At 41.8% G+C, this 23,554-nt stretch overlaps 1 protein-coding gene and 1 non-coding gene across 2 annotated transcripts; one reads left to right on the top strand and one right to left on the bottom strand.

The window, feature by feature from the left end:
• The first annotated feature begins 3,027 nt into the window (after positions 1-3,027).
• On the top strand, positions 3,028-3,100 carry TRNAG-CCC (transfer RNA glycine (anticodon CCC)). Its single transcript has one exon. It is a non-coding gene; the product is annotated as a tRNA-Gly (tRNA).
• Positions 3,101-7,685: 4,585 nt separating this feature from the next.
• Positions 7,686-8,636, bottom strand: TAS2R3 (taste 2 receptor member 3). Its single transcript, XM_068973402.1, has one exon. The coding sequence runs from the start codon at positions 8,634-8,636 to the stop codon at positions 7,686-7,688; it is 951 nt and encodes a 316-aa protein (XP_068829503.1).
• Positions 8,637-23,554: the final 14,918 nt, after the last annotated feature.

Genomic DNA, 23,554 nt, shown 5'->3' with positions numbered 1-23,554 from the left:
AACTCCTAGGTGTGTATCCCTTGGCTCAACCTGGAAACTAAGGCCATGAAATTATTACAAGAGAAACTGATTCTTTGAAACATGAAGCTTTTATTTTAGGGCAGCTTCTAACCTTACCTAAAGGTGGATCTCTTCTTGTACCTGAACTGTGTAACTGGCAGCAAGCACACTGCAAAAGAAGAAGGTCTTACATTCCCCTGATGCTGAACTGGATCCCTGAACTATACCCATCTGAGTACACTAGTGCCAGAGTGGCCTAAGACAGTCTTGTGAGCCTGACAGTTTACTTGTTTTATTTATAGAGCCCAAGACGACCCAGGGTGGATACAGTGCAGTCCTGAGCCCATACTTTGCTACTCAGTAGATCTGTAGGAAAAGTCTTAGGGCAAACAGCTAAAGCAAAAGGATGCCTTGGTTTCTTTGATGAAGATTTTGAAGAATGAGATCAGGCGCGGATAAACAGGAATTAAAAACTTTGAATTGTTTTCAAAAGAGTACCAATGTTGCTTAGAAGAAAGAAGAAAACATTTATTAAAATTTCTTAGACTTGAGTGATTATGTTGCCAGGCATTATAAACCTCAGTTCATCTTTAAAACAGTTCTAAGAGGGAAATCTGGTTATTCCTACTTCCAGATGAGGAAAATTTAGATCAAAGAAAGTTCAGTTCAGTCACTCAGTCATGTCTGACTCTTTGCAACCCCATGAATCGCAGCAAGCCAGGCCTCCCTGTCCATCACCAACACCCGGAGTTCACTCAGACTCACGTCCATCGAGTCAGTGATGCCATCCAGCCACCTTATCCTCTGTCGTCCCCTTCTCCTCCTGTCCCCAATCCCTCCCAGCATCAAAGTTTTTTCCAATGAGTCAACTCTTCACATGAGGTGGCCAAAGTACTGGAGTTTCAGCTTTAGCATCATTCCTTCCAAAGAAATCCCAGGGTTGATCTCCTTCACAATGGACTGGTTGGATCTCCTTGCAGTCCAAGGGACTCTCAAGAGTCTTCTCCAACACCACAGTTCAAAAGCATCAATTCTTCGGCGCTCAGCTTTCTTCACAGTCCAACTCTCACATCCATACATGACCACAGGAAAAACCACAGCCTTGACTAGACGGACCTTAGTCGGCAAAGTAATGTCTCTGCTTTTCAATATGCTATCTAGGTTGGTCATAACTTTTCTTCCAAGGAGTAAGCGTCTTTTAATTTCATGGCTGCAATCACCATCTGCAGTGATTTTGGAGCCCCCACAAATAAAGTCTGACACTGTTTCTCCATCTATTTCCCATGAAGTGATGGGACCAGATGCATTGATCTTCATTTTCTGAATGTTGAGCTTTAATCCAACTTTTTCACTCTCCTCTTTCACTTTCATCAAGAGGCTATTTAGTTCTTCTTCACCTTCTGCCATAAGGGTGGTGTCATCTGCATATCTGAGGTTATTGATATTTCTCCCGGCAATCTTGATTACAGCTTGTGTTTCTTCCAGCCCAGCATTTCTCATGATATACTGTGCATAGAAGTTAAATAATCAGGGTAACAATATACAGCCTTGACGTACTCCTTTCCCTATTTGGAACCAGTCTGTTGTTCCATGTTCAGTTCTAACTGTTGATTCCTGACCTGTATACAGATTTCTCAAGAGGCAGGTCAGGTGGTCTGGTATTCCCATCTCTTTCAGAATTGTTCAGTTTATTGTGATCCACATAGTCAAAGGCTTTGGCATAGTCAATAAAGCAGAAATAGATGTTTTTCTGGAACTCTCTTGCTTTTTCCATGATCCAGAGGATGTTGGCAATTTGATCTCTGGTTCCTCTGCCTTTTCTAAAACCAGCTTGAATGTCAGGGAGTTCACGGTTCACGTATTGCTGAAGACTGGCTTGGAAAATTTTGAACATTACTTTACTAACGTGTGAGATGAGTGCTATTGTGCAGTAGTTTGAGCATTCTTTGGCACTGCCTTTCTTAGAGATTGGAATGAAAACGGACCTTTTCCAGTCCTGTGGCCACTGCTGAGTTTTCCACATTTGCTGGCATATTGAGTGCAGCACTTTCACAGCATCATCTTTCAGGATTTGAAACAGCTCAACTGGAATTCCATCACCTCCACTAGCTTTATTCGTAGTGATGCTTTCTAAGGCCCACTTGACTTCACATTCCAGGATGTCTGGCTCTAGATGAGTGATCACACCATTGTGATTATCTGGGTCGTGAAGATCTTTTTTGTACAGTTCTTCTGTGTTTTCTTGCCACCTCTTCTTAATATCTTCTGCTTCTGTTAGGTCCATACCATTTCTGTCCTTTATCGAGCCCATCTTTGCATAAAATATTCCTTTGGTATCTCTAATTTTCTTGAAGAGATCTCTAGTCTTTCCCATTCTGTTGTTTTCCTCTATTTCTTTGCATTGATCGCTGAAGAAGGCTTTCTTATCTCTTCTTGGTATTCTTTGGAACTCTGCATTCAGATGCTTATATCTTTCCTTTTCTCTGACTGCCAAATGTCACAGAAAATCACTGGCTAATTTGGAAGGTCTTTTGAGACTGAGCTCTGTCCAGTACACTAGGCAGCTCCTCATTGGTTTATTCATTCAGTAAATTGTTATTATCAGCCAGTCACTTATATATTAGGTGCTAAGGAAACAGGGAAGAATCACCCACAGCACACCTTGCCTTCAAAGAACATACAGAATAGTGGGAGAGACAGACAAATAGACAATTAGATCATGTATTAGGTGTTATAACAAGGAAAAACAAAGGGTACACTGGGAGTGTTCCAGAGGAGCCTTTAACACAGCTTTGAGGATTCACAAAAGGCATCCTTAAGGAAACATATAAATTAACTATTGAAGATGCAAAGAGGTTATCCAAGCAAAAGACTGGAGTGAGCAATGGAGAGTCACTGCAGGATTTTGAGAAGAGCACTGTGATTCTGTGTTCACTGCATGAAGCCCACAACCCAGTAATGTGGAAATGCTTTGCTGGAAGGGATGGAATTGGAAAAGGGAACTAGTTAAATCATGCTTAAGGTGCTTCCCTGGTGGTCCAGTGGCTAAGACGCTGAGCTCCCAATGCAGCGGGCCCAGGTTCAATACCTGGTCAGGGAACTAGATCCCACACACTGGAACTAGGACCCAGTGATGCTAAATAAACAGATATTAAAATAAATAAATAAATAAATAAATCCTGCTGCAGTCACTCTTAAGGAATGAAAAGAGTACAAATAGAGACTAGCGGGGCATTTGAGAGAAAAATTTTTAGAGTACAACCAAACAGATTTAGTGACCAAATGAATATCAAAACTGAAGGAAAAGGAAGAATCTGGGATGATTTTCAAAATTCTAGTTCACTTGAAAAAACACAACACATACCTTTTACACAAGAAACATAGGCAGAAATAGGATTAGACATGCAAGAGATTTTAGGTGGCAGGAAGCGAAAGAAGGTGAATATTCAGATAGCAATGTACGTCTGATACCTATAAAAGGGAGGGAGAAGAAAGAATTAGGAAAGAAGACCTCTAGACTGCAGCACAGTTTCAAAAAAGGGTCACCCAAGCTGACGGAGAGTCCTTGGGCCAAAACTGCCTGTTGGAAGAGTCTCATGTCTCAGTGGAGCAGACCTACCTTAGACCTCCAGTCTCCATCACTGGCTGGGAGCAGTCTTCAGGAAGTATGGCCTCAGCAGCTGGAGCCCTCAGTCAGCTTTGTTCCCCAGGGCAAGAGAAATGAGCAGTACATTTTATTTTTTTTTTAATTTATTTTAATTGGAGGCTAATTACTTTACAATATTGTAACAGTACATTTTAATAGCTGTCAGAGAGAGCTAGAGATAAAGATCACCTGGGCCAGAACCCTGATAATGACAGGATCCCTCCATCATACCTGAAGCATGTTTCAGTGATGGAGAGATGGAATACTGATTTCTGCATCTGTATTGCCCACTACATGCAACTCTTCTGAGAATAATGGTTGATCTAGTACACTGGTGCAGAGAGAGTGTTAAATAAGTGTCTGTAGTGTGAAAGAATCAAGTAGAATCAAGATAAGCCAGAGAGGTCAGAGAGTATAAAAAACGAGAAGTAGTTCCATGAGACACAGGATATATAGGGGGCCCTGGTGGAAACCTGGTGGAATGTTTCATGAGGTACTGTCATAATTTACTGTGGATTCATGTGTTAAAGGCCTCTCCACCATACACCAAAGAACAGATGTGCTTGGTGGAGACACGTGGCCTCAGGAACAAGCTCTAGCCTGTAACTGGACTCCAAATGCAAGGACAATTCTTGTTCTCATACTTTGACCCTAAGAACCTGGTCACAGTGGAGCAAAGATATGCTCTGGTCCTTTGTGCCTAAAACGGCCAGATATAAGAGTCTTAAGAGATTTAGCAACTAAAGCTAATTTAATGAAAACAAAATAAACAAGATGGCCACTTGCAGGATTTCCCAAAAATGGGAGTGAGGTATTAGGTAATTCTCCCCTATGGCCTTGGACTCAGTTAGGAGAAGGCAGATTAAGTATTTTCCCTGGTGGGTTCAGAAGACCATATCCTCTCCAAAAGAGCTAAACTTCCCTTCAGTGTGCCTCTAGCCACAAGTAAGACTCCTTTCCTCAGCAAATCACCTACTACTGAGACTCACGTCCCCACTCCCACCCCAGTCTTTGATTAAGGGCAGCCAATATATTGTTGAAGTCACATAACGAAGCCTGAGCTTTCCCAGGAGTCACCTCCAGATTTCTCTGAAAGAGGAAATGGGAGGGGTTGGGAATGCCACACCTATGAATCTGATTTCATTTGCTCTCAGGGAGCGACAACTCTGCACTCAGCCAACTGACTACCACAACAGACTCCCTACTGGGGAATTCTACATTTTCCATCCATACTCCAGGCTCCAGTGGAATGAACATTAGTGGTAGCCTGAGCAAGTTTACTGGACCCACCCGTCTGATTACTGGACCCACCCATCTGAATCTGTTAGATTGGGGTAGGATTTAATGAAACCTCAGTAGAAAAAGGAGGAGGAAACATCCAGGAGTTAGCCAAAGGCACCAAGAAACAAACAACAGCCAAGCCAAAATCTCTAATACAATGCTATGTTCAATTAAAAGAGAAGAAAATCCCCATACCCAAGGCAGAAGGCAGGATTAGGAATTCCAGTAAGGACTAAAGAACCAGAAAGTCAGGGCTAGGTGGAGAAGCTGTCAAAATGACAAGAAGTAAGAACAAGTGTTCAAGAGTCAAAGAAGATAAATCCAAGAGTAGGGTTCAAGGTGAACAAAGCACATATCAGTTGAGACTGCAGTTTTTCCAGTTAAACTTCCCTGTGCTGAAAAGAAGCACAGATTTTTTAATTACAGAATTTCCCCTTTTAGAATCCAATGTTAGTGAATTATGCATGAATATTAAATCATTATTTCCACTGACAATTTTTCTCTATATATTTTTAGCTTTTTTTTCCCCATTTGTTTCTCTCTGTGTGTCTTGGAAAATTCCTTCTTCCTTCATATTAAATTTTTATTAAGAAAAAAATCATTATTTTAAGTTTCAATAGATACCTTTTCAAAGAGAACTTTATGTCAGAATTAGGAATTTTCCTAGCACCTCCAAGAGGCAAATTATCGATTTGAAAGCAGACAATTCAGACCAAAAGACATTTTATTTCTATAATTTTGAAAATGAATGTATAAATCAGAACAACCTGGAAACTCACTTTGGGCTACATATGACAAAGTGCTAAGAAATATGTTAACTCTTTATGCTATGTCAGAATGTAACCTTTTTCACAAAACAAGAACAAAAACAATAATAATAGCAGTATTTACTGATTTACTCCACATGGGACTCTAGTTTTCATGTGTTGATTCACTCATCGCTTTCAACAATCTATTAAGAAAATACTATTTCTATTTTACAAATTGTTGTTGTTCAGTTGCTAAGTCACATCCAACTCTTTACAACCCCAGGGACTGCAGCATGCCAGGCTTCCCTGTTCTTCACTATCTTTCAGAGTTTGCTCAAACTCATGCTTTGAGTTGGTGATGCCATTCAAACATCGCATCCTGTCACCCCCTTCTCTTCCTGCCCTCAATATTTCCCAGCATCAGGATCTTTTCCAATGAGTCAGCTCTTCGAATCAGGTGGGTCAAAGTACTGAAGCTTCAGTTTCAGCATCAGTCCTTCCAATTCAGGGTTGATTTCCTTTAGGATTGACTGGTTTGATATCCTTGCTGTCCAAGGGACGCTCAAGAGTCTTCTCCAGCACCACAGTTCACAGTTCAAAAGCATCAACTCTTCAGCACTCATTCTTCTTTACAGTCCAACTCTCACATCTGTACATGACTTCTGGAAAAACCATACCTTTGACTATATGAGGAAAGTGAAATAGAGAGAGGTTAAGAAACATCCCCAAGGTCACTTAGTTTGTTAGGGTCTGAGTCAGGATTTGAGCTCAGGCCACCTGGTCTACATTTTTAGCCACAAAACTTTATACCTGAGAGCTCCATTAGTGACAGAAATCCAGATTTAGAGTTGCCATGTGTCTTAAATATGTTTACAAGTTTGAGATCTCAAGCAATAACATTCTCACTGACCTGTCAGCAATGCTCAGTGACAGGAAAGAAATCAAAGCCTACATAATTTTATTAAAATAAAAGTGATTACATTTAGAAAAACCACTTATTTTGCATAAAACTCTGACATTTTAAAAACAGATATGCATCTTGGATAATTTTTTTAAAAATGCTTGGACATTTTGGCCAATCTAAAAAATTAAAGATTACTTGAAAATTTGCTTCAGCAAAATTATAAAGGAAAGCAAAGGACTATTGAAATTAGAGTAAAATGACTTAACCAGCAGACTGGATTGGAACCTAGTATCCACGGGTCTTGACTTGCATTTCTCTGCTTATCAGTACATGGATTTGTGGAAGTAGGTCTCCTGCGGTGACTGCTGCGGCGGCACACTTCACTGTTATAGTAACAGCTTCACCGCCTGCAGATTTCCTTCTTGGTCAGTCACTCAGTCATGTCTGACTCTTTGTGACCCCGTGGACTGCAGCACGCCAGGCTTCTCTGTCCATCACTATCTCCCTGAGTTTTCTCAAACTCATGTAAATGGAGTCAGTGATGCCATTCAACTGCCCCCTTCTCCTCTAATTCTGATATAATCCTGACACAATGCACTGTGCTGAAATGACAGCTCACACTGTCTTCTGAATCTTTAAAACCCTGTGAAGTCAGTATCACAGTCTGCATTTTAAAATGGGGAAAGACAGAATCAAACAGGTAATTAAAGTAACTCCCCTAAGGCCAAAAAGAAGTCTTGAAAAACAGACTGAATCAGAATTCAAACCCGAGCCTGTGGGACTACAATGCTTTTTTTGCTCTCTCCCCTCTAGTTCACTACAACACTGTCAGTATAAACTTCAACTTAAAGCTAGTAATCAGCTCATTATGTTGAGTTGATATTTATTAAAATACAACTCCTTGTCTACATGTTCCAAAGACTATTTCAGCCTCTTCAAAGCAACTACAAAAGGAGAGGCCATGGGAAGTGTCCCCAAGGGGGACAGGATGAAGCAATAGTTATAGAATTGGTGCCACAGGAGAGTAAGGAAGAGCCCTGTGATCCTGGCTAAGGACTCCTAGGTCTAATGGACCCCTAGGCTCCCTCCCACACCCCACGATGCTCTATGGATAAACAGATCCCTTGGATCCAGGCTTCAGACAACCAGGCTCACACCGGAGCATCGCCACAAACATCTGCTTCAGCTTGCTATTTCCCAGAATGAGAACATAAGAGTGGCCAGCAAGATAGAACATTGTAATTACTTCTCCGATCTTCGCAATCGTCTTAGTTGCTGGTAGGAAATAACTGGATGTTAAAACAGAAAAGGAAAGATAGTAGAGTAGGAAGAGAAAGAGGAAGGAGAGGATGACTCTGACGGCCCTCCTGTGGGCCTCGGTACTGGGATCTCTGGAGCTGCCACAGTCTTGATGCATCTGCCGCACGTGCCTCCCCAGGGAGAGGATAAGCAGAAAGTAGGAGATCAGAGATACGACTAGGGGAGGGAGGTCCCACAGAGTCCCAAGAACATGGATCAGTTTATATTCTTTTTCTTTCCTTCTAAAGAGCTCAGTCATATTCCCGGTTCTATCAATTCCACCGAGAACAGAAGAGATCTTAAATTCTCGGATCAGAGAGATGGCACTGCAACATGATAACAGCAGGGTACTCAACAGCATCCATACAACCACCCGGGAAACTCTCCATTTGAGCCAGAGGAACATAGGATGGGAGAAACTGGCCACTTTCAGGCAGTAGAAGACACTGACACAGGTGGTAAGCCAAATGCTCAGATGGTTTGTAAATGTCCAGAACACATCAATAATTTGCATGATTATCCCTTCATCGTGTAGTTTGGGAGAGAACACCAGTAAAACACCATCGATCAAGAGAATCCACAGCAAAACAATCCTGGAGACAGCCAGGTTAGTGATGATGAAGTCATGCAAAGAGATCCTCTTGCTCTTGAACCAGCTGCTGCCATTGACCCACCCTATGAAACCATTCCCCAGCATTCCCAGGATGAACTGAATGGTGGTCAGAACCAGAAACCCCAAATTGCTGAGTCTCAACATGTTAGCTGTTCAGCAGACCTGATCTTTGTTCTTTCCATTGAGAAACATTCTCTTCCTGATTTGAAATTCCTGTTAATCACCTCTATCTGCTGCTTCTCTGTACTTGTCTCTTATCTCTGCCCAGTTTGGTCTGTTGTAGACACAACACAGCAAACCTTCTTCTGGCTCTTTCAGGTTAGTCTGTCCTCTTCAGAGAACGACTTGGTTTGTCACATTCCATCTACGATCTAAACTCAGAAGCTCTTTGCCAAAATGCAAATAGTGTCCAGTGTCACGCAAAGAAGGAAGAGATGAGTCACAAGAAGATGGAGGATTTGGACTCCATTTCAAAGGTAGTAGGGCTCTGAGTGGAAAGTGGAGTGGAAACCCAGAGTGGAAAGGTGGGTCACCAGAAGGGTCACACAGAATCATTCAGGAGGAACGACTCAGGGACACATACAAAAGGGGGAAATATCAAAATTTCACCATATGGCACTATCACAATCATCCTGGAGGGAGGTTTACATTCATAAAACAGGAAAAACTCAGAGTCAGTGGTCCTGAATCAGAATTAAATGGTGTGCCTCTTAGTGCCTCTTTCCTTGTTTTCTTAGAGTATGCCTCACATGAAGGGGCTACAGGCTCATCTCTAGGGAGCCAGGATATCGGAAATTCTTAAGTACCTGAATGTTTAAATGATAACAATAATGAAGTATCATAAAAGCTGCTCAAAGGATGGATTTTTTTCAGAGGGCCTGAACTGTATTGACATGTCAGTAATAATTCAGGCTGACCAAAAAAACATATATAGACACTCTCTGTGAACCAAAACAGTGCCTTACAAATTTCCTAGGACAGTGTACTTCCATGTATATCTCATTAGCTGGTGACCAGAATTCAATTTCTCAAATGACTTTGTTGAATATCATCATTATCACTGCCATCATTCCATCAGGTATCAGTGATATGAATTATGAGCCCACAGTTATAACTATTCTCATTTCTTAACATAAATAGTAGAACCATCATACTATAACTAAAACCACAGCATTACTAAAGGCTGCTTCCAAAATGTACATTGACCACAGTCTACCAAGTAAACACACGTATTTCCATTCTATTAAGCCTGCAGTTTGTTGGAGAAATCAATACTGGAGCTGTGATATTGTGGCAACCCAGGCTGCAGATACCTAGAAAGAATACTGAGATCACACATTTGCTCTCAACCATTCTTTTCAGTAAAAGACCAAAGTAAGTAAGGAAAGTCAGGGCACTGGCCAAAATAATTTGCAGACTAGGTCATTCCAGAAGTGTTTTAAAAAGGAATTATTTTTTAAATGAAGACAGAGTATTAGGGAAACTATATACAGATAGTTTAGGACTCCAGGGCAGGAAGAGAGGGCACTATAATATGATACCACTCCCAGAGAGACACCTGTGTGTAGAGGGGACCTCCAGACCGTTAGCTGAGATTTTTTTCAGCTGGGAGACCCTGAAGAGAGTCAGCTGAGAGAATACCGGTCAGCAGACTAACAAGGCATTCTCAGATAATCTTTCACCCCTTCATTATTCTTGGCACTTTCTCCCCAAGGACTTAGACATCATGGTCCAAGTCTCTGCATCATTCCTGCTTCTGATACTACTCTACATGACAACTGTGTGGCTAAATGTTAGTAGTATACTCAGACTGACATCAAGACAAATCTTAGACAATATGCATTTATACCGATCAAAGTTCACTAATCTGAAGAACACAGAAGGAAATCAGCAGAGTTGAGTGTACAGAGCAGAGATATCAGCAATACAAATAAAATGATAACTGGTCTGCAGCCTTGCAGGGCCTTTCAAGTCCTGACCTGAAGAATGCACCATGTCCAGTAATAAGTCTACTTCAGTTCAGTCACTCAGTTGTGTCCAACTCTTTGCAACCCCATGGACTGCAGCATGCCAGGATTCCCTGTCCATCACCAACTCCCAGGGCTTACTCAAACTCATGTCCATCGAGTTGGTGATGCCATCCAACTATCTCATCCTCTGTCATCCCCTTCTCCTCTCACTTCAATCTTTCCCAGCATCAGGGTCTTTTCCACTGAGTCATTTCTTCACATCAGGTGGCCAAAGTATTGGAGTTTCAGCTTCAGTGTCAGTCCTTCCAATGAATATTCAGGACTGATTTCCTTTAGGATTGACTGGTTGGGTCTCCTTGCAGTCCAAGGAACTCTCAAGAGTCTTCTCCAACACCACAATTCAAAAGTATCAATTCTTCAGTGTTCAGCTTTCTTTATAGTCCAACTTTCACATGCATACATGACTACTGGAAAATCCACAGCTTTGACTAGCTTTATTGCCACAGTAATGTCTCTGCTTTTTAATATGCTGTCTAGGCTGGTCATAACTTTTCTTTAAAGGAGCAAGTGTTAAATTAAAAGATTTCATGGCTGCAGTCATCATCTGCAGTGATTTTGGAGCCCCCCAAAATAAAGTCTCTCACTGTTTCCATTGTTTCCCCATCTATTTGCCAGGAAGTGATGGGACCAGATGCCATGATCTTAATTTTCTGAATGTTGAGTTTTAAGCCAACTTTTTCACTCTCCCCTTTCACTTTCATCAAGAGGCTCTTTAGTTTTTCTTTGCTTTCTGCCATAAGGGCGGTGTCATCTGCATATCTGAGGTTATTGATATTTCTCCCGGCAATCTTGATTTCAGCTTGTGCTTCATCCAGCCTGGCATTTCACATGATGTACTCTGCATATAAGTTAAACAAGCAAGGTGACAGTACACAGCCTTGACATACTCCTTTCCCGATTTTGTAATCAGTCTGTTGTTTCATGTCCCGTTCTAACTGTTGCTTCCTGGCCTACATACAGATTTCTCAGGAGGCAGGTCAGGTGGTCTGGTAGTCCCATCTCTTTCAGAATTTTCTATAGTTTGTTGTGATCCACACAAGGCTTTGGCATAGTCAATAAAGCAGAAACAGATATTTCTCTGAAACTCTCTTGCTTTTTCGATGATCCAACAGATGTTGGCAATTTGATCTTTTTTGCCTTTTCAAAATCTAGCATGAACAACTGGAAGTTCAAATACTGTTGAAGACTGGCTTGGAGAATCCTGAGCATTACTTTACTAGCATGTGAGATGAGTGCAACTGTACAGTAGTTTAAGCACTCTTTGGAATTGCCTTTCTTTGGGATTGGAATGAAAACTGACCTTTTCCAGTCTTGTGGCCACTGCTGAGTTTTCCAAATTGGCTGGCATATTGAGTGCAGCACTTTACAGCATCATCTTTCAGGATTTGAAATAGCTCAACTGGAATTCCATCACTTCCACTAGCTTTGTTCACAGAGATGCTTCATAAGGCCCACTTGACTTCTCATTCCAGGATGTCTGGCTCTAGGTGAGTGACCATGCCATTGTGGTAATCTGAGTTAAGAAGATCTTTTTTGTATAGTTCTTCTGTGCATTCTTGCACAGAATATCTTCTGCTTCTGTTAGGTTCATACCATTTCTGTCCTTTATTGTACCCATCTTTGCATGAAATGTTCCCTTGGTATCTCTAATTTTCTTGAAGAAATCTCCAGTCTTTCCCACTCTACTGTTTTCCTCTATTTCTTTGCATTGATCACTAAGGCTTTCTTATCTCTCCTATTCTTCAGAATTCTGCATTCAGATGGGTATATCTTTCCTTTTCTCCTTTGCCTTTAGCTTTTCTTCTTTTCACAGCTATTTGTAAGACCTCCTCAGACAACCATTTTGCCTTTTTGCATTTCTTTTTCTTGGGGATGGTCTTGATCACTGCCTACTGTATAATGTCACAAACCTCTGTCCATAGTTCTTCAGGCACTCTATCAGATCTAATCCCTTGAATCTGTTTGTCACTTCCACTGTATAATCATAAGGGATTTGATTTAGGTCATACCTGAATGGTCTAGTGGTTTTCCCTACTTTCTTCAATTGAAGTCTGAATTTGGCAATAAGGAGTCATGATCTGAGCCACAGTCAGCTCCCAGTCTTGTTTTTGCTGACTGTATAGAGCTTCTCCATCTTTGGCTGCAAAGAATATAATCAATCTGATTTTGGTATTGACCATCTGGTGATGTCCATGTGTAGAGTTTTCTCTTGTGTTCTTGGAAGAGGGTGTTTATTATGACCAGTATGTTCTCTTGGCAAAACTCTGTTAGTCTTTGCCCTGCTTCATTTTGTACTCCAAGGCCAAATTTGCCTGTTACTCCAGGTATCTCTTGACTTTCTACTTTTGCACTCCAGTCCCTTATGATGAAAAGGACATCTTTTTTGGATGTTAGTTCTAGAAGATCTTGTAGGTCTTCATAGAACTGTTCAATTTCAACTTCTTCAACATTACTGGTTCGGGCACAGACTTGGATTAGTGTGATTATTGAATGTTTTGCCTTGGAAACGAACAGAGATCATTCTGTCGTTTTTAAGATTGCACCCAAATACTGCATTTTGGACTCTTTTGTTGACTATGAGGGCTACTCCATTTCTTCTAAGGGATTCTCGCCCACTAGTAGATATAATGGTCATCTGAGTTAAATTCACCCATTCTAGTCCATTTTAATTCACCAATTCCTAAAACATCCAATGTTCACTCTTGCCATCTCCTGTTTGACCACTTCCAATTTGCCTACCTTCATGCACCTAACATTCCAGTTTCCTATGCAATATTGTTCTTTACAACACTGGACTTTACTACCATCACCAGTCACATCCACAACTGGGTGTTGTTTTCGCTTTGGCTCTGTCTCTTCATTCTTTCTGGAGTTATTTCTCCACTGATCTCCTGTAGCATTTTGGGCACCTACCAACCTGGGGAGTTCATCTTTCAGTGTCCTATCTTTTTGCCTTTTCATACTGTTCATGGGGTTCTCAAGGCAAGAATGCTGAAGTGGTTTGCCATTCCCTTCTCCACTGGACCACGTTTTATCAGAACTTTCCACCATGACCCATCCATTTTAGGTGGCCCTACACATCATGGCTCATAGTTTCATTGAGTTAGACAAGGCTGTGGTCCATTTGATCAAATTGGTTAGTTTTCTGTGATTGTGGTTTTCAGTCTGTCTGCCCTCTGATGGAGAAGGATGAGACTTATGGAAGCTTCCTGATGGGAGAGACTGACTGAGGGGGAAACTGGGTCTTGTTCTGATGGGCGGGACCATGCTCAGTAAATCTTTAGTCCAATTTTCTGTTGATGGGTAAGGCTGTGTCCCTCCCTGCTATTTACCTGGGGCCAAACTATGGTGGAAGTAATGAAGAAAATGGCGACCTCCTTCAAAAGGACCTGTGCACTCACTGACACACTCAGTGGCTCCAACCCTGCACCACGCCTCCACCAGAGACTCCTGGACATTCACAGGCAAGTCTGGGTCAGTCTCTTGTGGGGTCACTGCTCCTTTCTCCTGGGTTCTGGTGCATACAAGATTCTGTTTGTGCCCTCCCAGAGACTGTTTTCCCAGTCCTGTGTAAGTTCCGGTGGCTCTATGGTGGGGTTAATGGTGACTTCCTCCAAGAGGGCTTATGCCATACCCAGGCCTCCTGCACCCAGAGCCCCTGCCCCTGCAGCAGGTCATTGCTGACCTTCACCCCCGCAGGAGACACTCAAACACTCAAAAGGCAGGTCTGGCTCAGTCTCTGCGGGGTTTCCCAGTGTGCACAAGGCTTTGTTGGAGCCCTCCGAGTATCTTTGGCGAGTATGGAGTTTGATTCTAAACATGATTTTGTCCCTACCGTCTTGCTGGGGCTTCTCCTTTGCCCTTGAACATGGGGTATCTTTTTTTGGTGGGATCCAACATTCTCCTACTGATGGTTGTTCAACAGCAAGTTCTAATTTTGGAGTTCTCACAGGAGAAGATGACCACACGTCCTTCTCCTCCACCATCTTGTAATCCAGTTAATAAGTCTAAGTGAGCATTTAATTAGGATCCTGAAGGCCCACCTTCAAACCTTATATGCATAAATACATTCTGAATGTGGCTAACATGAATAACATAGATAATTTTCCATCTCCACTGCCCCATTCTGGTGCAGACTTCCACGACCTCTCCTCTAAACTGCTTCATGGCCTCTTAACTCATTTCTCTACTTCTAACCTTTTCCCCCATAATATATTCTCCACACAGCCACAAGAATGATCCTCTGAACATGTAAATTAGATCATTCCACTCCACTACTTAAAACACTTCCCTGGTTTCCCAGTACAACTACACAAACCATAAACTCCTCATATGTTGAGGTCCTTTAATGGACCAGAACCTTGTGGTTTGGAGTCGACAATAAGAAAGTAAAAGAGATAGAGAAAGAGGCTGATATTCCTTGTTTTACGCAGAAAACCAATAAAGCTCTTGACACAGAGCTTGAGTCACTCACGAAGGCACCGAGCGCCCTCTTGAGGGAGTGAAGGCACAATGTGCCTTCTCGAAAGGGTCTTAGAAGCCCGGGCAGGAGAGTGAGCACGACGGGTTTCTACGCTCCAGAGAATTAGCTGGAGAGAGAGTGAGAGAGAGAAAGAAAGACAGACAGACAGACTCAGGGACCCAAGCTCTGATGGAGCAAAGGTATTTTATTCAACATAGTGTGGGTATATATACTGTCTTACAAGGTAGCTATTTTCAGCAAAGATAAAAATCAAATGTCCAGACTTACAAATTATCATAAGGCAATCCATATCAAAGAGAGAGGGTTGTAAATAACCACTTTTACCGTATGGTTCATAAAAAGGAAGAGGATCGTAAATAGTTACTTATCACCGTATGGAAAAACTAACAAAGGAAATGCATGCATTCCTCAGCCCTGGGAGCGGTTTGCCAACTCCTCTTAATTCCTGAATATTCAGGAATTAATAAGGGACAGAGGATTCATGACAGATCCAAAACAGCACACAGGAAGCCTCCTGGTAAATGCTTCCTGACAACATTGTGCATTATACTGAGAACCTCTTCTAAATAACCTTCTGCATTCAACAGAATTCAAAATAAACTGTCTAATACCACATGGTCTGAGTTAAGAAACAGGCTTTACTGGAGTAAGAGGAACCTTCTAGGTAACAACAGAAATGAAAGCCTGGCTCCTCCTCATTCTCCACCCAGGGATCTGGGCACTGCTAGGTCAGCAGTGGACATATGTATGCCAGAGAGATACCTCATGCTCTCTGTTGGTCTCACTTCTTGTAATCAAAGTGTGAAAGCAATCACCACTAGGAAAATAAGCAGTCTGCTTAATGTCAGAAAAATCTGGATTTAGGAAGCCAGCCACTACAGTGGTCAGGAAGGCCACCTGACCAACACCTGAGGACCTTGATGTTAGTTCCCAGTGTCAGAAGGAGAAAATCATCAATTCTGAGGGAACTGAGCTTATGTGAAATACATAAGTGCTTCATGTAAGTGCAAGAGCCTCTCTTTGCCCAGATAATGAGTCATCCAAGCAACCTAGATTGAACTCTAAGGGTTATTTCTGGACAACCTTCCTCTTTACAGTATAAATTTCCTGTAATAAGAGTGATCATATTTCCCACTTGTCTAGGGCAATCATGGTTATGTAACTGTCACTCCAAGTAACTATTAATAATGCCCCCTTTTGAAGTTTTACTCACTGAACACTCAGGCCCTAAGCTCAGTCCTGGGAATACAGCAGAACTTCAATAAATACATATTGAATAAATAAATTTCCCAGAAGTTTGATTACTGTTTTTATCTCAAGCTTTAGATTCATTTTCTAGTACTGGATTCATTTTGTTGGATTTCAGGGAAAATAATGGAAATAGATGAACTCAAAGTTAAATCTTATTTCTGTATTGCCATTCACTCATCTAACATTTCTTGAGAATCTACTAATGTGACAGGCAGTGTACTAGGTACAGGAATTCATGGACTAGTAAGCAAGAGAGACATATCTACAAAAAAAATGATGTAATGATATGACCATACATATATATGTAATTTAGAAAGATGGCAATGATGACCCTGTATGCGAGATAGCAAAAGAGACACAGATGTATAGAACAGACTTTTGGACTCTGAGGGAGAGAGAAAGGGTGGGATGATGTGGGAGAATGGCATTGAAACATGTATACTATCATGTAAGAAACGAATCGCCAGTCTATGTCCGATGCAGGATACAGGATGCTTGGGGCTGGTGCACAGGGATGACCCAGAGAGATGTTATGAGGAGGGAGGTGGGAGGGGGGTTCATGTTTGGGAACACATGTACACCTGTGGTGGATTTATGTCAATGCATGGCAAAACCAATACAGTATTGTAAAGTAAAATAAAGTAAAAATTAAAATTAAAAAAAAAATTAAAGACTGCTATTGAGAAAGATAAAAAAAAAAAAAGATATGACCAATGCTGTAAGAGATAGATACAAAATATACATGTCTGCACAGACAAGGGAACAAGTTTTCCCTGGAATAGTCACAGGCTTGAAAGAAGAGATGACATTTTTCACCTGGCAGGCAAGGTAAAGAAAAGGGAATTCCATGTACCTCAAAAATAGAAGCGATAATGGTGGTGATGATTTATTTGCCAATATATCCACAGACCAATATATAATACATATCAAATAATAATGGACTTCCTCAATGGCTCAGTGGGTAAAGAATTTGCCTGCAATGCAGGAGACGTGGGTTCGATCCCTGGGTCAGGAAGATCCCTTGGAGGAAATGGCAACTCACTCCAGTATTCTCGCCTGGAAAACCCCACAGACAGAGGAGCCCGGTAGGCTACAGTCCAAACAGTCTCAAAGAGCTGGGCACGACTGAGCAACTAACCATGCACTTGTAAAATAATAAATATACATAGCACTTAATTATATGCTACAAATTGTTTTAAGGTAACTGGAGTAAGTCATTTAATTTTCAAGACATGAGGTAAGTTCTATTATTGTCCTCATTTTTAAAGAGGATAAAACTAAGGCTCAGAGATTCTCATAGAGCTAGTAAGCAGCACAGCAAGGATTCTGACCCAGGCAGGGCTTCAGAATCCACTGCCTTAACTAAAGATCGCAAAAACCACCTACTGGTGACACCTCAATAAATATAAGAGAAAAAAATAGGGCCTGGAGCAGTAATGTTAGTCAGGGACAAGATCTTAGAGCCCCTTTCTTTTATATCACACTGCTTCATCTGCTCTGGTTCCTAATGATCCCTATAAACTCCCAAATCATGGGATGTACCTTAAACCAACAGGTGTTTCACTGAGAAACATTTGGGTCCCATTCTCTGCCTTTAACATTCCTCATTTATCTGTGTAACACATTTTATCAATTGGTGATCTGATAAACTGGAAAAATCCCCGAAGACAGCAACCTACGCTACCTGCACCCTTGCCATAGAAATGCTTTAAGCTAATTGTGTGGGTGGCATCTGGCAAACTTCCTGATCTCCCTGATCCTCAGGTTGGAAGGGTGAGGAGGTAGCAGACAGTCAATATGAATGAATCGTTTAAGGACCTGGGTTCTGGAATCAGGCCTAGATCTGAAATCTGAGTGCCACTGCTCTGCTCATTAGTTATATTATCTGAAGCAAACGAATCTTCCTAAACTTCAATGCACTCATCTGTAAAACAGGCATACTAGTACCTATTTCATAGAATTGTTACAGTCATTAAGTAAGACAGTGAGTATAAAAATGTAAAATGCAAGCTTTTAAAAAAAAAATTTTTTTTTTTTTGGCCACACCACATGGCATGTGGGATCTTAGTTCTCCAACCAGGGATTTAACTCAGGCCCCATGCACTGGAAACACAGTCTTAACCACTGAATGGCCAGGGAAATCCGTAGGGGTCTTTTTTAAACGTTAGCTATTAACAGGGTCACTGCCCTATACACTAACCATACTTGGGATATTTTTATGAAAACTGCTGTTTACTGTGATATTTAATACATATAAAAATACATGTAACATATATGTAAGCTATAAAGCAAACAAAGTAAGTACCCATAATCCCACCATCCAACTTAGGTATCACAAAGTGTACAGTGGCACGTGTGTGTGCGCTGCTTCTGTCCTACCCCTGTGCCTTGCCCGTTTCCTGTGGAAACTCACCTTGAATTCTGTATTTATCACTCCTTCCCTTTTTGAATAATTTCATTATATAGGTCCCTATCTGTTAAAAATATTGTATACTTGCTTGGTTTTAACCTGTATAAAAACAACATGCTATACAAACATCTCCTGCAACCTGATACTAATGCAGTGTATTATAAAGTTATTCTTGTCACGATATAACTGTATCTACCCAGCTGTATGATAATCCACTGTGTGGGCATTTATTTACCCATTCTATGTGGACAAACCTTGGATTGTTTCCAGTTTTGCACTATTACATACTGTTGCTATGAGCACCTCTGGACTTGTTTCTTAGTCTACACGGTCAAGACTGGTCTATAGAGTCTATCTTAAAGGTAGAATAACTAGGTGAAATGTCAACATTACAAGTTAATGTCAAAATGTTTTCTCAAATGCAAGTTATCTGCCTCAAAAGTGTCAATTTAATCCCCCCGCTAGTTTCCATGGTCTACAACCTCCTCCTTCACACTCTGTTCTATCAAATGTGCTGAAACTTGCTAGCACGGAGGTCTTAAAGTCAGAGTTTATTGAAGTTTCTGGTTTTGCATTTCCTGGATTAACGAGATTGACCAGTTTTTCATACATTAGTGGATAATTTATATTTCCTGTTAAGTGCTTCTGTCTTTGACCATTTTTCTTACTAAGCTCTTATTTCCTTGCTTTGTGCTTTTCATATATTCCAGCTCATATTTTTTACTCTCTAGGCCTTTCTATATTCCAGACTATTTCAGGTGTATTATTTCAAATAACTTTTCTGCCAGTTTGTGACTTGTCCTTTTGCTTTGTGGTGATTTCTGGTTTAAAAAGGTTATTTTTAAGTTAAATTTATTGCTTGTTTCTATGTTCAAGATTTTATTTTAAAAAACCTAGCCATTGTCCTGTACTTTCTTCTAAAATTTTGTTTTGCCTTTCACTTTTTAAATAACCAAGAATTGACTTTTGTATAAGATGTAGAGATTCGATTTCATTTTTTTCCTATATGGATAACAAATTTTCCTAGCAACATTTATTGAATAATCTATACTTAATCTAGTGATCTATAATGCCACTTTCACCCTATCATTTCCATATATGCATGGCCTGTTTCTGAGTTCTCTATTCTATACCACTGTTCTATTTGCTTATTTCTGCACCCATAGTATACTTCATTTATTACTTAAAAAAGAAAAAAACACCTGTCTTGCCAACTGGCAGAGCAAGCCCCCCTCTCACCCTTCCTCTTTTGGAGCATACTGCCTGGTCTCAGACTTTTGCTCAAGAATACATCTTTACTATCAGCTTGTCCAGTTGCCCCCAGAACACTTGTGGGAATTTTTTGATCTGTAAAACATCAACTAGGGGAGAACTGTCATCTTTACATTTTGATGCTTCCAATAAACATGACATACCATGTTTGTCTTCTTTTCATGCATTTCAAAAGTTTTATAACATCCTCCAAAGGGACCACACACTTGAGGACACCTTCCATCTTCTGATGTTCTTGTGTATAGGATCTTTTTGAAATTACATTTTCTTGGCTGTCTGCAATTGACTTTCATATACTGATCTTATTTCCAGCAACTCCTAACTACTCATCTATTGATTCCCTTGTATACTCTATGGAATCCCAGCATCTGCAACTTTCTTTGCTATCTTAATACTTTTTTCTTTCCCCTTCCTCACTGTGCCAATACAACAGGATTAGTTCCTCATGAGAGCTCTCTCTTTACCAGCACTCACAAACAAGAGGTCATGTGAGCACACAGTAAGATGGCGGCCACCTCGAAGCCAGGGGCACAAGCCTCACAAGAAACCATGCTGGCAGCCTGATCTTAGGACTCCCTGCCTCCATAATGGTGACAAAATAAATGTCTGTTGTTTATGTCACTTTGTCTATAGTACTTTCTTATAGCACCCTCAATTAAGACATTCAATGATGCAATAAAAACTATGTTAAACTCAGGATTCAGTTACTTTTCCTCTGGGAAACCTCACTCCAGATTACTTGGTCTGCTATACTGGCAGGGGAAGTATGAGGGTAGTATTTCTGTTCTTAAGTGCTTCTTTATTTAACAGGGAGTTGTTAAACTAAGGGTCCTCATTAGGGATTCAAGCAAAATTATGCAGTATTTATTTGACAGGGTGCTCAGATTCACTCTTTTTAATGCTGTTAAGGTTCTGTGTAGGTCTTATGTCCCAATCTCCTCCTCGAATTCAGAATAAGACGTTAAGCGAAAAGCCTGGAGGACTGTGTGAGCAGAAGTAAGATTTCACTTCTACTCTCAGTGGAGAGTCATGCAGGAGAAAGGTGAGAGCAATGAGCTGATCACGTGTATGGAGATAAAAGGTTACAAATGCGTGAATTTGTTAATTAGATTTAACTGCAAAGCACAAACAAGTGGCTATAAGGTAGATTTATTTGTGTCGCCAAAAGAAGTCCAGAGTAGACTGTCCGGGACTGGTATGGCGGCTCCACGGTCATCACGGATCCCAGCTTCCTCTTTCTTCCACAGCCCGAAGACCATCTCACGCTTCAAGATGGCTACTGAAGATTCAGCCACCACGGCCACATTTTAGGCAAGAAAGAGTCAGATGACGGTGAAGAGAAGCACACAGGATGAGCCTCCCGGCAGACTTAGGTCACTGAAGGAACTTTCCTGGAAATGCCAACAGATGACTTCTGCTTACACGCGCCCCCCACCCCCCAGGCCCCGAGCAATTCTTAACTGCAGAGGAGAATAGGAATGCAGTACTTTTGCTGTTTACACCATCACCCCCAAAAAGTATGGGTTCCGTAAATGTAGAAAGAATAACAGATACTGGGCAGCAAATGCATGCTTCTTCTTTTAAACAATGCGTCTTATTTTCTGTATTTTACGATGTTTTGACATCTTGGGGCCCGGCAGACCATGGGAGCCACCGCCCCCACCCCACCCCCAAACGGTAGCTGATTCCTAGAAACAGTTGAGGAGTTGCCCACAAGCATGCCTTTGATAGGCACATCAAGCAGCCCTGAGTTCACAGCCCCCATCAGCCTCCTGAGCTCACAGCCCTCACCACGACACTATTCCTCTGCCTGAAATCCCCCCACAGCCTGGTACCCGACACCCAGGGACGACCCATTACCCACTGCCTACTGAAATGTATTCGAGCTGACTAACCCTAAACTTGCTCGGCTCCCCTATCCTGTCTCACCCACGCTTCCCCCTTGCTCCTGCTGCCTCCTGACTTACCCTGGCACCTCCCCATGTGAGCACGGTGTGGCCCATGCCCTCCACTCGAGAACTGCAAGTAAGGAGCTCTTCTCTCACAGACAGCTGCCTCTGTCATCATACCATTCCTGATTAAAACCAACCCCATATCGTGAAAACAAGTAGACAACTAGAAATCTTTCCCACAATATGGCTTTCCACATCAGAAAGCTGGAATCCTGGCCACATCTGAAGGTTATCTCACAAAAATCTGCTTACAATGTGTCTGAAGGGAAGAAAAAAAATGTCACTCTTGCCTCAGCATCTCTTCTGAGCACCAGACTCATTAATCTTCACCCTCCCAAATATAAGCTAGAAAGTCTACAACTAAAGAAAACTAAACTAAGTATCTTCCATCTTCTCAAATCTGCTCCCACATCCATGTTCATTGTTGTTGTTGCTCAGTAGCTAAGTCATGCCCAACTGTTTGTGACCCTGTGAACTGCAGCATGTGAGGTTCCCCCTGTCCTTCACTATCTCCTGGAGCTTGCTCAAACTCACGTCCATAGAATCAGTGATGCCATCCAACCATCTCACCCTCCGTTGCCCTCCCCCACCCTGTAACATACTGGACACCTGACAATCTAGGGCCCTCATCTTCCAGTGTTGTATGTTTCTGCCTTTTCATATTGTTGATGGGGTTCTCAAGGCACAAATACTGGAGTGGCTAGCCATTCTCTCCTCCAGTGGACCACACTTTGTCAGAGCTCTCCGCTATGATCTGTCCATCTTGGAGGGCCCTACACAGCATGGCTCATAGCTTCAGTGAGTTATCCAAGTCCCTTCGCCACAACAAGGCTGTAATCCGTGAAGGGGGATCTTCAAGGCCCCAGTGCCCACATTCCTTAGTCTCAAATAAAAATGTCACTATCTCAGCAGCTGCCCAAGCAGAAGCTTCAAAATTTTCTTCTGACTCTTCTCTTACCACCAACACACGCGTTCTGTCACCACTAGATCCTGGGTAGGAGTTATGTGTTCTCTGCATCCCCAGCTCAGGGCCTAGAACAGGATCTGGCACACAGTAGGCACACAGATGAATGAGTCCATGTGAATCCCATACAGCCGTCACGTCACCTCTCATCCCCACTCTACTAACCCTTCCCAGGCTTACTCAGTAGCTTCCTAATGACCTCTCTGCTTTCCTCCCTCTAACCTTTCCCCTGTCTGCACGGTTCTTAAAGGATAATTCTGATGAGATGTCCCTGTTGTGAAACCTTCTAAGGCTCCTACTGCCAAAGTTCTCTGCAAGCTTTCAATGCCCTTTGCGGTCTAGCCTCAAACTACTTTTTGTGTTTTCTCTTTGAATGTTTCATAGACCTTTAAGTTTCGGGACCTCTGTTCATGCCGCTTTCTGACCTAACTATTCTCTTCTGTGTCTCGCAGGACTGTTTCTACTGTGACTAGGGTATCATACTTGACTACACAGCCTCCTGCTTTCGTCTTCACCACCCAACCCCCACCATCCTACACCACGAGTTCCTTCAATGCAGGAGCCCTGTTATATTCAGCCTTACGTCCCGGCTGCATGGATGCATGGCATATGACAGGTGCCCACGTGGCTTCTGAGTTTAAAAAGATGCCCAGGTTAATAGGAAATAGCCATAGAAGAGCAAGAACAAAACCAAGAAAAA

Source organism: Capricornis sumatraensis, chromosome 5, assembly GCF_032405125.1.
Source record: "Capricornis sumatraensis isolate serow.1 chromosome 5, serow.2, whole genome shotgun sequence".
NCBI classification, from domain to species: domain Eukaryota; kingdom Metazoa; phylum Chordata; class Mammalia; order Artiodactyla; family Bovidae; genus Capricornis; species Capricornis sumatraensis.
The sequence above is the reverse complement of the archived record's forward strand: the minus strand, read 5'-3'. Positions and strand labels throughout refer to the sequence as shown.

Excerpts from the sequence above, each read along its gene's own strand:
- TAS2R3 (XM_068973402.1), bottom strand. The coding sequence starts at position 8,636 with ATGTTGAGACTCAGCAATTTGGGGTTTCTGGTTCTGACCACCATTCAG.